Raw genomic sequence first — 13,796 nt, 5'->3', positions numbered from 1 at the left:
TTATTGAAATTTAATCAAGAGAAATCAGGCAAAATGCGCTGCGCTGCTCTCTCTCTCCCCCTCCCTCCCTCCCTCCCGCAGCACGGAGCTAAATTCAGCCGAGGCTAAAAATAATATAACAACTAAAATTAAGATGAGTAAGGACCTGTAAAGTAATAAAATATTGTTAAATATAAAGGATAGGTAGAGGTTTTGGTGAGCTGTTTCAATTATTTGAAACTGAAACTAACTGAAACTGATATTATTCTGTGCACTATTATATAGCTTTTGATTGTGTTTTAAATGAGTTTTTATTTTATATTAATTACTTTTTATTCATTTTAAATATTTTTAGTATTTTATTGATAAAAAAAGCTTATCAGTTTTGGAAGAGCATCTGTTTTTAGTTTAGCCTCTTCCTTCTTTTTTTCTTTTTGTAGCAAGTGGCCCTTCATGGCTTGGCTCACAACCCACTTGTACACTTAATTTCACCTTAATTCCTGCATTGCGGTTCAGGGCATGGCCACATGGCATGAATGGAATATTCCATTTTAACGCGAAAGAGAGGGGGTGTGGACTGAACTGTATTTCTTTGTAATTTATTGTGTTGTCTTTGTTTCCATTTTAAACATACAAGAATCACCATTTCTGAACGCACTATCTGTGAATTACTGTCCAAAGGGCCCCAATTACCAGCTGTAGGCCTTGTGGGAAGTTTGCAGCTAGTCAGGGGGCCCCTACAGTGGGCTGCAGTGGGAGGGGCCCAAAGCAGTTGCCTAGCAATGCCTCTATGCAAAGACCGCCTCTGCAAAGAACACACTGCTGCCTGTTTGCAGTTCACATGAACAAGCCAGAAGACTACCAGAATAATGTTTTGTGCATGAATTTGTTCAAAACAATTGCTCTTTGGTTTAAGAAATTTAGACAGAAAAATGCTGCATTCCAGTATGAACATCTTATCCCATCTATAATACATGGTGGTGGAAGTATCATGGTTTGGAATTGTTTGCTGTAACTGGGCCAGGAAAGCTTGGAACGATGAATTCTTCCCTATACCAGCAAATTCTAAAGGAAAATGTCCGGATATCTGTCCGTGAGCTGAATTGGCAAAAATTCTCCGATATGCAAGACTGATCACCAGTTAGTTACCCGACATATTTGGTTGCAGGAATAGTTGCACAAGGGAGTCACATCAGAAAGATACTGGAAGCAATGTTCACATTTACTGTATTTGTTTTGCTATGTAGAGTATTAACATTCTATTTACATTTGTCATTGTTTGTTTGCAGTTTATATGCATGCACTATTTGGCACACTTTAGTTTTGTGCTTGATTTTTATTGTTACAGTACTTTATGTATTTATTTGTTTTGTTACATTATTATTATTATTATTATTATTATTATTATTATTATTACATACACACTTTACTGATTTACTGTGTACAAACTAGACAACCATTTAAAATCCAGAGGTGACAGGTGCTTTTTTTGCTTTAAAAAGTTATCGCTGCCACCAAAAACAAAACAAGTGGGTCTTGCCTTGGATGTTATGTTACCATGGCAGGCAAACGTGTAGAGATCCAGACTAAAATCAGTCTTTCTTGGATTACAACAATAAGAACCAGGAGAACATAACTATGGGAGGTAACTAATAAATAAAATTGTTACCATTACATTTGGTTTTATTTTTGATATTTATTATGCAGTTCATCACAAAAAGGCAAGGCCAAAGTGAAGCATTTATTTTTCTTTTCACAATTATCGCTTTTTTATTTTAGATTTGACCGTGAAATACCCGTATGGTAATGAAAATGAAATGCCAAAAAGCCTTTTTAATTTAAATTTTATTTTTGTCATATATGACCAGTGCTCACATGAAAAAATAAATTGAAAATGAATTGATTTAATTTGTTTTGGCGATGAAAAAAATGTTAAAGAGGAGAGAAGAGAGTTCAGGATGGGCAAGAAAAGAGTAAGTAAAAGTCTGTTTTTTTTATAATTATGTTACTATTAAAGGTTCTTAACTAGGATATATAACTTATACTTATATACTTAATACTGATAATAAGTCGTATAGTAAGTCGTGCCATTTGCTTATTTTAGGCAAGTTTAAGCTTCTGAAGGGCGGGTTTCAGACTGACTTTGGGCTGGATATTTTTATGGGACTCGGCAAACCTGGAAGGAGTGCACAGCAGAGGGCGGGGTTGGATTTGAGGCCGAGTTGGGTGTCCAACCCCGCCTTCCTACAGGCTGCAGCCTTACCTAACTAAACCTGAGGGGTTTCAGGGTTTCATGTATGTATTGCTGCGGACTGGAGCACCACCAATGGGGAGGATCTTACCTCCAAGTGGGCGGTCCAATGCTCCAACTGGGAGGGGTTTACTTCAAAGTGGGCGGCCCAATGTTCCAACGGGAAGGAGTTTACCTCCAAGTGGGCGGTCCAATGCTCCAGCGGGGAGGGGTTTACCTCCAAGTGGGAGGTCCAGGGCTCCATACGGGAGGGGCTTATCTCCAAGTGGGAGGTCCACATCTCCGAATAGGAGGAAAGTGTGCGTCTTTTTTATTTTCAATAATAAATTTCCGGGTTTCAACTGTGTAATTTTGTAAAATATATTTGTCTTGGTTATATAATTAAATTAGGTTTGTACTATAAAATTAACTCACGTTTAATTTGTTTAGTGACAAAATAAAATGTTCATAATGATTTAGTTACGTTTCTTTTCCATCTTTGTTAACTTTTTAAAAGTTAATATATTAATCAGATAAATTGTTTAATAATGTAATAGTTTTTCCAAAGTCAATACTCATAAACCCACCGTAAATAAATGAATTAGTATTATTGTGTAAAATAGATGTGACTGATTTCGCATTCATGAAGTGGGGGCCCAGATCAGAGGATTAGAGAGGCGGGTCTGAACATAAACACTGCGGCTGCTGCTGCTGTGTGGGAGTGAGGTCTCTGTTCCAGCAGCTCCAGCGGAGGACACTGAAACCCCCGAACAGCAGCGAATACAGCTGGTTAACCTCTGTCACTGCTCAGGTGGGTGTGCTTTAGTCCCCTGTCTCTTTATTTATCAATATCTATACAGTCCGAGTGCGGTAACTGTCAGTAAACTGATCTAAAGCTAGCTTAGCTCAGTGCTAACCGCTAAATAAGCTCTTCATTCAGAACCAGCCTGTGACAACAGCAGCAGCAGCGGTGCGTGAACTTAGCGACACAAGCAGATATCTAACCCAGGACCTTGAGTAATATTTAATATATGACCTGTAGGGATAGATTATGAACCTCATAACTCTTATTTACAGCCATAAAACGGTTTAAAGCGGTTTCGGCTCCCAGTAGCTGCTACTTCGCTAACGCTAGGCTAACTAACTCTAGCTTATCTAGCTAACCAATGAACTAACCTACAGCTGTTGGTAGCTATGGTTATATCTTGACTGTCACAGACAGTTTAACTCTTTCACACCCTGCTTTAATTACAGTGGACATCATGTTGTTTTTTTATGCATGCAATTGACACTTTTGTAATACATTTTTATTGTGACAGTACTTTATTTATTTATTGTACTATTATTATTATTATTATTATTATTATTATTATTATTATTATTATTATTATTATACACACAATCTACTAATTTACTGTGTTCAAACTAGACAACCATTTATATTTTTTTGTTTCTGTTAAAGGAGAACTCTGGTGTAAAAAAAAAAAATTGATGTAGTAAAACGTGATGAAAAGTACTTACCTTTGTTGAATAGCCCACCCTTTGCTCACCACAGCTTTCTGAGATCCCATAATTTTGTGCTTTTTGCCCAGCACTCACTAATGGCATATTTTGCCACAATAAATTGCTTTTTATACCACTATCAAGGCTTAAAGTAGCTCCACACCTCAATGGTAGACATGACATTTAAAACAAGGAATTATTAATTTAAAATGGCACAAGAAGCTTACAGATTAAAGAGTGCTGGTCAAAAAGCACAACTTTACTGTATCTTAGAACGCTGTGGGAGAGCGGAGGTGTGCTATTCAACAAAGGTAAGTACTTTTTATCATGTTTTACTACACCCAAAGTCAATTTTACACCTGGAGTTCTTCTTAAAAGGTCTCATTCCATCGTTTTTTCATTTATTTTAAAATATCTAGTTGGGGTCTCTAGTATGAACAAATGCCATGAGAGCTGTTTTTTTGAGAAATGGTGCTCCAGTGTTTCTATTTAGCCTGCTTTATTTCACTGAATTACTGGTCTCTGAAGTAAGACAGGATTTTGGCATGCAAACATATTGCATCTGATTGGCTGACAGCACTGCAGCAGAGAATGCCTAGCTGCCTTCCTCCCCACAATCAATTTTACAGCTCCAAAACTCAAAGGACAAAATATTTTCAGAGATACAGTCTTAGTGGTAAAGATACAGCACTGAGTGCTAGGTAAAGTTAACCCTTAACTATGCGTCAAACTCAGACGTCAGACTCTCAGCAAGGCGCTCGCAGCCCCGCGGCTGAGAAATGTTATCAGTGCTGTGGGGTGAGCGGAGACTGCCCGCTGTGGCGCCACTCTTCCACAGCCAAGCGGCTCTTCACCACCCATCACCCCCCACCCATTTTAATAAATGAGGGAGGGGTTCATAAAATTTGGGCCATGGATCAACAAATTAAATGAATGCTTAAAATGGGGACATGGCTTACTACATAATTTATTAAATTGATGGCAATTTGATGGAAATTAATAAATAATATGGGAATAGTGAATGGATAATTAAAGCTTCAGCTTTGTGGGATTTTTTAGGTCTTCTCTTTACTGCCTTTGGCTTGCTGTTAATGGTTTTGTTTCTCTTTTTACTTATTTTACTTTAAAAAAAAATCAGGTTGTAAAATTTGACTTGACTTCTGTATTACTTTCTGTTTACAGTGATATTCATCTTTACCTATACAGTTATGGCAGATCCTTGGCAAGAATGTATGGATTACTGTATCGATGTAACAAAAGAGGCTCGGAAGGTAAGTAATAAAAATGTCTATATTTTCTTACAGCACCTTCCTGCTTCCAATCGTACACCATTCCTGATCCTGAGTCATATTATTAGCAAATTATAAATTCTTTATTTCAGCTAAATCAGAGGTGTAAAAACTACAGAACTTTGCTCTTAGGCCTTAAGGTTTGTAGTTGTAGTACGCTTTGCTAAGTCTATTTGTTCCATATCTGTGTTTTAGATGATTTGTGAAGCACTACAGAGAGACAAATCTATCGTGGAGAAAAGCTCTCCAGTAGATCTGGTCACAGAGACAGACCAGAAGGTAGAGGAGCTCATCATATCATCCATCAAGAAGAAGTATCCCACTCACAGGTGCTTTGAGCTTCAGTGCAGTGACTGATCTGTCGTAATAGTGTAATGGTTACTGCTGGGTACTGTGTAAAAAAATCAGATTGGACATTTTGCTCTTGTCACAATTTTGGATTGGACATCTTGCAGGTCAAATTGTTTTTTTTTTCAGTAGTCACTACATGAGTTGAGCTGCTTGATCGTTCTCTTTATCCTTTTGTTTGTGTGTCTTTTTTCCATCCTCCTGTAAGTTTTATAGGTGAGGAGTCAGTGGCTGCTGGAGCCCCCAGTATTCTTACAGATGATCCCACCTGGATCATAGACCCTATAGATGGAACCACGAACTTTGTCCACAGGTGTGTGTGTTTGTGTGGTGGGATTATTCTGCTTTAGCCTAATTTTATTCAATTTATTTTGTGATTTTTTGTGAATAATTGTGAATCTGTGAAATGTTACCTGAATAATATAAATAGTATTTACTTGGAGGTAATATGTCTATCTTTGTTTAAAAAAGTTGCTAAAATGTCTGCTTCAAGACATAGTACATTTAGACTAAGGTGCTCCCACTATGATCAAGAGAGTACCGGTTTGATTCCTGTTCATGTAGCTTGCCATCGGCTCTCTTGCCACATCACTCCAAAGGGTGATGTCACTCAGCATGAGGCACCTGTGAGCTGATGCATCAGAACCAAGTTTTCCTCCAAGCCTGCTGGCTACTTGGCAATGCTGCATCAGCAGCAGTTGGAAAAGAGGCGATGGCTGACTTCACATGTATCAGAGGAGGCATGTGCTGGTCTTCACCATTCTGGTATTGGGGCATCACCAGTGATAGGGGGAGTCCTAATGGGTAGTTGGGGTAATTGGCTTTGTAAATTGGGAAAAAAATGGGAACTAATAAAAAAAAGATTTAGTACTTTAACATGGACATGGATTATTTTTTTTTAAGAATTTGTGTTTTTTTCTTTTCCAGGTTCCCCTTTGTGTCAGTCTCCATTGGGTTTACAGTGAATAAACAGGTTGGTGCCTGAGATATGTTTCAGTGTTGTACATGCTAACAAGAATAAGAATAATAATGAATAGAAACTAATGGGGCATGAAATCTGGTTGTTAACATTATCATGCTAAAAGCTTGCTTTATGTCAGATCTGGTTTCCATTCTATTAGACACATAACAGAAGGTCAGTTTTCTGTTTCCGATAATGAGGCATAGTATTGACAGGTATTGACAAATGGATAATTAGCAAACTCTTGACTGGCCATGCTGTACAATTAATATTTCAGAGTGACTGGTTTCTGGTGAGCAGATGGTTAAGTAATGACTGGGTTTAGTGCTCGCATTCGAATTCTTTGTACAGGTGATGCAGTTATTTAGTTATTTAATATGCTATTAGGTGATCGACTTGCTGTGTTAGGTTCAGTAGTCTATTAACAGCTTTCTTGTCTCTACATGATACACCACATAGAACAGTAGCTAATTATTTTTACAGCCTATTAGAATCACACAAAGAGTTCATTTTAAAAGACATTATCAAATTCAGTATTCAAAAATGTCATTGTAATAATATAAAAATAAGATAGAAGAGCTATGTTTGGATTAGGATTAAAAATGTATTGAGACTTGTTATTTAATGGAAAATGTCATTGACTTATATTATTACCCTGTTAGTTGGTATTTAGACACTAATGAATGTTTTTAACTTTTAGCTATTGTATAATTTGTTTAAAATATTGTTTCTGTTGTAACAGTAAGGCCTGTCATGATAAGTACTCCATCAATTTATTGTACAATATACAGACATGACTGCAATAATTTCTGTTGACCTCAGTACAGTAATTTCTTTTGACCTCGGGGTATATATAAAAACGTTGAAAAATGTTATTGCATACGATACAATATGGCACACACCTTCAAACCAGTATGTCAAATTTGTTTTTAAAAGTAGTTTAATGGTAAATTTAATCATTTAAAATAGAAAAAAACTTTATTTTATATAGTGTAGGACAATTATTGTTTAATGTATGAACTTTCCTTATAAAAAAAATGCCCCCTGTAAAGTTGTAATTGCATTATCATGCTATACAATTTTCATTATATCAGGGATTTTAATATTGTTATTGACAATTATTTCTCGGACAATATTCTGTAACAATAAAATTCTGTAATAAATGTTAAGTATAATGAACATTTTCTTTAAACATCACTATATAATAGTTGTATCATATTTCACACCCCTGTCTTACAGTGTATTATAGTTTAAATCTAAAACCACTAAATATAACTGACTTCATTGCGCCTTTGCCTGTACTTGTGACTCAGATAGAGTTTGGGATTGTGTACAGCTGTTTGGAGGACAAGATGTACACTGCTCGAAAGGGGAAAGGCGCGTTCTGCAATGGAGTTCCAATCAAAGTCTCGGAGCAACAAGGTCAGTCGATGTGTTCCAAAAGTGGGTACACTAAAGCACTTCATAAAGGCCGGGCATTTGAACATTTTAGTTACACTTTATTTTGAGGTTACCTACACAGAGGCTTCAAAACACACTCATAAGCAATTAATAATTATTTTGTAAAGCAATATTTGGATATTTGTGACTAGCTTATATTATTACTCGTGACATGACATAAGTTATATGAATGAGTGCTTACACATTTTCCATTCATAACACCTTTACAAAGTCGAATTTAGTAGACGTTATGTATGGGAAATGATTTTACATGCCTTGAATAACAGTTTTACCTGTTTTGTCAACTGTATCTATGTAGATATTATGATAAATATAATATGCAACACTCATGCACGTTATATCAATACAGTTTCATTTGTTTCATACAAATTATTTAAAAATGACTGTGGTGCGAGTAGTGGCATTCCATGCCTATAAATGGTCCTATGTAGGTACCCTTCAAAAAAAGTGTTACATTTTTTTTTCCACATTGGTTCTATCAATATTTTTAATAAACACAGGAGTTTTAACATTATCATTGAAGTTTATTTTTTTTTATAAATTTATCTTTATGATTTAGTTTTTCAGACACTACTAATATGCCAAAAGGTTTTACAAAATAGTTTATCCTGCTTCTGTTGGAGTATCTGTCTCTACTGTCCAAGAAAAGCAAGATTTTGGAGCATTGGTGTTATAATTTAATTGCATTTGGCAGATGAGCACCATCCCACCTAATCCCCAACTCCATAACTCATTTCAAAAGTATTACATGAAGAACCATCATTCCAGTTCCACTGCTCTATTGGGCATCACGATGGCTTAGTGGTTAACACGTTCACCTCCCAGCACTGGAGTCTTGGGTTCAAGTCCCTATGTGTGTGAATGAGTGCTGAGTATGAATGGTTGTGTATAATACATGTAAAATGGGTTTCTAGAAAGGTGCTATATAAGTTAAACCTAATTTATTCCATATTGCAGTGCTGGTGTGTTTATAGTTCTTTGACCCATGCCTGGTATTAGACATGGTGCCATTAGTTTATTATGCCTCTGCGCCACAGGGTCAGCAATGGGTGCAACTTAAAGTTGCTGAATGCAGTTATTAGAAGGGGTGTCCACAAACATTTGGACATATTATGATGTAATCTAACCCCCATTATCACTTCTCCCATTTAGACATCACCAAGTCCCTTGTACTGACAGAAATTGGCTTTAAGAAGGATCCAGAAAACTTCAGAACAATGATATCCAATATGGGGAGCATCCTTTCCATTCCAGTTCATGGGTGAGTTCTGACTCCTATTTCTAACCTCTTTCACCTCATATGCAGACCCCAGTGCAGTAGCAGTAGGTTTTAACACAGTGTATAGTAGGCTGCTTTTAATAGGTGTGTCCTAATGGGAGATATATTTTTAATCATAAAATTAGACCACAGAGCCATGTGACACATGGCATAGCTGTAGATTTTGTCCAAAACTGTAAGAGACAGAAAGCATAGTCAGTGCTATTGTTGTTATACATTGTAATAATCTGATTTAAATGTTGAAATGTGAAAGTGCAGTAGGTGACTACATCAAACTATTAACTATATAGTCTAACTTTAATATTTTCAGAAGTAGGAGAGTGTCATATCATATTAGATACAATAATATTGGCACTTTTTTATTTTTATCACAGCAATAGCCTGAAATACTGTGATATTATTTTAGAGCCATATGGGCTGCTGTTTATACCAAAAGGAAATTCACACAGTTCTAATTTTCTATTAGATATCTGTTAGAGACAAATTGTATCTGTCAATATAATTTATTGAACATTATATTTGGTGCAGTAGTATATTCTTGAAATTAGACTTGATTAAATTCTGTTTTGTTATCTTTATTGCAAAAATACCATTAAATATTGTGATATTATTTTGGGGCCATATCACCCACCCCTAGTCTAAGGTATCAATTACTTTGTTTTACATGTAAACCAGTGTTTTCCAATTAGTCTATATTAACCATTAATTTATTGAAATGTGTCTGGATATTATTTTCGTAAATATTTATTCTGTCTTCGCAACATTTCTGCTGAAACAGCTGTAAAAATGCTTGCGTGATCATGCCAGTCCAGCAGGGGGCACTAATACCAAACTAATTCCAAAAGATTTATGTTAAATTCCTAATGAGCAAGCCTAGTGCTTAAACTAGACCTACATTAAAGCTTCTGGGGTTGGCTGCATCTCTCAGATGCTATTTCATAGAAGGCTCTGGACCTGTATTCAGTAGGCATTGCAATAATTGGTGAATTTGGCTGATAAGGAATGTATATCTTTTTTACAGGATTCGGGCCCCTGGCAGTGCAGCTGTAAATATGTGTTTGGTGGCGAGTGGCGCAGCAGATGCCTACTATCACATAGGAATCCACTGCTGGGATATGGCAGGAGGGGCAGCCATAGTTAGAGAGGCTGGAGGAGTCATCATGGACATTACAGGTACTGGTCTATAGAAGTTAGCACTATTGTAGACATAAAATAAGCTTAATAGAATGTAGATAACCACTAGGGCTGCACGATTCGGGCAAAATATCTAAATGTAATTTTTTCAGAGAATATTGCGATTGCGATTTAAATGGTGATTATTTTTGTTTTAAATATATTTATAAACTTCTTTCCACATAAAATATTCCCAGGGTTCTCAAATTAAACGCAGTTGTCAGTTCTATTTAAAATTTTTGAGGAACAACAAAAGAAATTACAGAAATTCACAACAACATCAGTAACTGATTACTGGACAGCAGGCTAGAAACCCCCCTCACACACCTGTCATGCTGTTTCAGTCCATTCTAGAACATAAAACATATAATATAAATCTCTGTTTAACTAAATAATGCACATTATAATGATATGGTGATAATCTTTGTGTCATTTGTCATTTTATTACTGTGAAGCACTAAAATTCCTTTTGTGTTTTATATCCTTAACTTTTTCTCTTCAAATTCTCAAAAACTGTTGCTTTGTTGTTATAAAAGAGAAAAATCCAGACCTAATTTAACCTGTATTTATATTAATAAATACTACCATTTAAAAATCAAGTAGCCCAGGTTGGTTTGAAAAATTAATATTGAATCGTTTTGATATAATTTAATTTCCTCTCATATAAATAATACTCAATGCTCAATACTTACGATTTATAATTTATCCTATTAGTAATCTAGCTGTTATCCATAGCTTTTATTCTAGCTGCTCATATCCAGTTTAATGCTATATTATCGGAGGAAGTTCTACTTTTATTCTTTTATTATAAGAGCCACACTGTGAGATTTGCTGTAGTTCTGCTGCATGTGGAGACTGTCCGATTTAAAATTCTCTCCCCCCCCACCAGCGCTCGGCTGCTCTCACTGACCAGCAAGGCGAGGTGCAGCTGTATCTCAAACATGCCTATTAATTTTAATAAAGAAAGACAGTGCATACTGGCTTGCATTATGTTGAACGCAGCCCCGCCTTCCAGCGAACAAAGTTCAACAAAGCTCAACTTTATTTAAATAAATCCCTCCGCTGCCCCTCTTCCAGACAGTCAGGGAAGAGCAGGCTGGGTCTCCATACAAACACTTGCAGGCTATTGGCTAATTCAAATCGCAGCTCCTGCGATTGAAATATCGCATTGATCCAAATTGCAATTTCAATTAAAAACGATTAATCGTTTAGTCCTAATAACCACATTAGCAAAGAAAGAGGAAAAAAGATTACTGTGTGGATGACAAATTTACAGAAAATAATAAACATATTCTCTATAGTCTGAGTATCTTAAGACTAATATGTTATGAAATATATATTTTTCCCTTTAATAAGTTTGTTGTCAACAAGTTTTTGTTTTGTTGTAGGGGAAGAGTTTGATCTAATGTCTCGGAGACTGATCACAGCCAGCAGCCGAAGCATAGCAGAGTGCATCGCCAAGAAAATAAAGCCGTTCCCTTGTGGACGAGATGATGCTGAGAATTAGATCACATGCTGCCTTGTGCACTGAATGAAGGGGAAAAAAATACAAGCCTTCTATATGCCAGTATTAAAAAAGAAAAGTTGTCACTGAAGCCATATTGCATTTCTTTGCCTTAGTAAACACATGGTATAATTTATTTTCATTATTTAACATAATTTATGGATTTAATGTGACGTTTCATGAAATGTGTATGTATATGTAGTAGCTGGCTCAGGTACATTTGTGCAGATTATACACCGTTATGTTAAACACTAATCTACATGTTGGAAATGATGTGATTATTAGATTTGAAAAATGTGTTTCTAATCAAGAGTGCATTGTATAAGCTATGTATTTCCATCAGTTTCCAAATGGGCTAAATATCTGCAGTGTGAAAGTTTTAAAATACCAAATCTGCAAAGATAATGTTTCTACTATTGTTAAGGTAGCACTTTTGGAGGATTTTGGGAGAAAAACATTACCTGTTTCTCTCCTTTTTTATTTATTTTTTTTAACTATGTTTTATATCTTACCTCATCATGACAGTGTCGTTGAAGCCATATATCAGACAGTATCCATCCATGCATTGTCAATACCTGCTTTATCCTTATTCCTCAGCACACACTTTCATGAGTTTGGTTATTTGTTAGAATTTCCTGCCATTTTATATGGAATGGTTTAATGGCTGTATTGTATTTAAAGTAGTGGTGACAATCGATTAAAAAAAAGGTATTAAATTAATTAAAATATAATTCTCTGATTAATTGTGATTTCTTCTTTAAGACTAAGCTTTTGCTAATGGTATTTAAATGTCAATAAAATTATCAGTATTCAATTTTTATTATTGATGCCAAACCCATAAAAATAATTGTATTATTTACAACAATATACAGTGATTAGACCATGGTTAAAATCATCATGACTTTGTTTTAAATGCTGGTAGTTAACTGTATTTTTGGGAAGAGGACAGTAATTATAGTGTAGTGTGGTTTACACCTGGCAGACTAGATCCTTTTTAACTGTATTATAATATCTCAGGGTAGTTTTATTGCATTATAATATCTCAGGGTAGTTTGATGCTTTTTAAGCTAGAATATTGTAATGTGCTTCTGATATACTGAGTTTACCTGAGAGTTTTAATAGAGAAATTAAAAGCTAGTGTAGCCCCATATTCCACACTCAGCTGCTTGAAAAGAAGAAGCGTGCCATCAGCTATGTGTGTTTGTGTGTGCATGACCACGCAAGTGAGAGAGAGAGAGCAGAAATAAAAAGTTTGAATATTAACAGATTAATGAAATTAACAGATTAATGCAGTTTGAAGTAACTAATGCTGTGGATACCTGATCACAAAATAGTCATGCTAACCCAAAAAAGAGGAGCTGCATTTATGGTTGAAGGCACTGATAAGTTCATAAGTAAGTTCTAACATGATGTAAGCAAATATGGCTGCTTCCTTGTTGTCGCTGAAAATAAGGTGGATGCAGTTTTTTTACAATATATCTATATATCTACAATATATTTTGTATTTGTTTTATTTATCATTATTTATGGGGACTAGGTCACCATCTGGATTTATCTGGCATATTTAGCTGGCAACAAGTTATTTATTACTAACTAACTCATAATAATGGACAGAATAATACATGTGACGTTGCAAAAGCTTGTGGAAACAATGCCACAGCAAATGTGTGTCGTAATCAATGCAAAAGGTCCAACCAAATAATAGTGTGTGACCTTTTTCTTAGCCAGTGTATATGCAGTGCATTTACAGTATCTGTTTGTCCTGGATGTTCTGTGTTGTATATTCAGCCATCCCAGAAAATCTTCTGATCTACTGTAACTGTATTTTAAAGCAGCAGAATCTAGTGTTGGTGATAACTTGAAAACAGTGTGTTGGGGACACGCTGTGTCTGGCCAAGAGGCATCATTATATGATTTCACAACTCCAGTTCTGAGCGGCCTCCGCACTCAGAGCAGCGATGCAGATTCCCATCCGGAACAAAACCAGTTCCACACTGCTGCTGGCTGACTCACTCACTAAACAGATGACACACAGTATGTAGCTCCCCTGCTTCATTCATACTCAGGCT

The 13,796-nt window shown here is 35.8% G+C and overlaps 1 protein-coding gene across 2 annotated transcripts; it reads left to right on the top strand.

The window, feature by feature from the left end:
• Positions 1–2,892: 2,892 nt before the first annotated feature.
• LOC103028717 (inositol monophosphatase 1) lies at positions 2,893–12,449 on the top strand. 2 transcript variants are annotated; one of them, XM_007260078.4, is made up of 9 exons: positions 2,893–3,020; positions 4,895–4,983; positions 5,197–5,330; positions 5,558–5,662; positions 6,277–6,322; positions 7,624–7,732; positions 8,924–9,032; positions 10,072–10,223; positions 11,612–12,449. In XM_007260078.4, the coding sequence occupies exons 2-9, from the start codon at positions 4,921–4,923 to the stop codon at positions 11,728–11,730; spliced, it is 837 nt and encodes a 278-aa protein (XP_007260140.1). In that variant the 5' UTR covers positions 2,893–3,020; positions 4,895–4,920; the 3' UTR covers positions 11,731–12,449. The 2 variants fall into 2 exon arrangements, with proteins under 2 accessions (XP_007260140.1, XP_007260141.1); XM_007260079.4 differs by having other exon boundaries at positions 2,894–3,020; positions 4,919–4,983.
• Positions 12,450–13,796: the final 1,347 nt, after the last annotated feature.

This window comes from Astyanax mexicanus, chromosome 1 (assembly GCF_023375975.1).
Source record: "Astyanax mexicanus isolate ESR-SI-001 chromosome 1, AstMex3_surface, whole genome shotgun sequence".
NCBI lineage: Eukaryota > Metazoa > Chordata > Actinopteri > Characiformes > Acestrorhamphidae > Astyanax > Astyanax mexicanus.
The sequence above is the reverse complement of the archived record's forward strand: the minus strand, read 5'-3'. Positions and strand labels throughout refer to the sequence as shown.

Excerpts from the sequence above, each read along its gene's own strand:
- LOC103028717 (XM_007260078.4), top strand. The coding sequence starts at position 4,921 with ATGGCAGATCCTTGGCAAGAATGTATGGATTACTGTATCGATGTAACA. Across the intron at positions 4,984-5,196 it reads TAACAAAAGAGGCTCGGAAG|ATGATTTGTGAAGCACTACA; the intron begins GTAAGTAATAAA and ends TCTGTGTTTTAG. Across the intron at positions 9,033-10,071 it reads CTTTCCATTCCAGTTCATGG|GATTCGGGCCCCTGGCAGTG; the intron begins GTGAGTTCTGAC and ends TCTTTTTTACAG.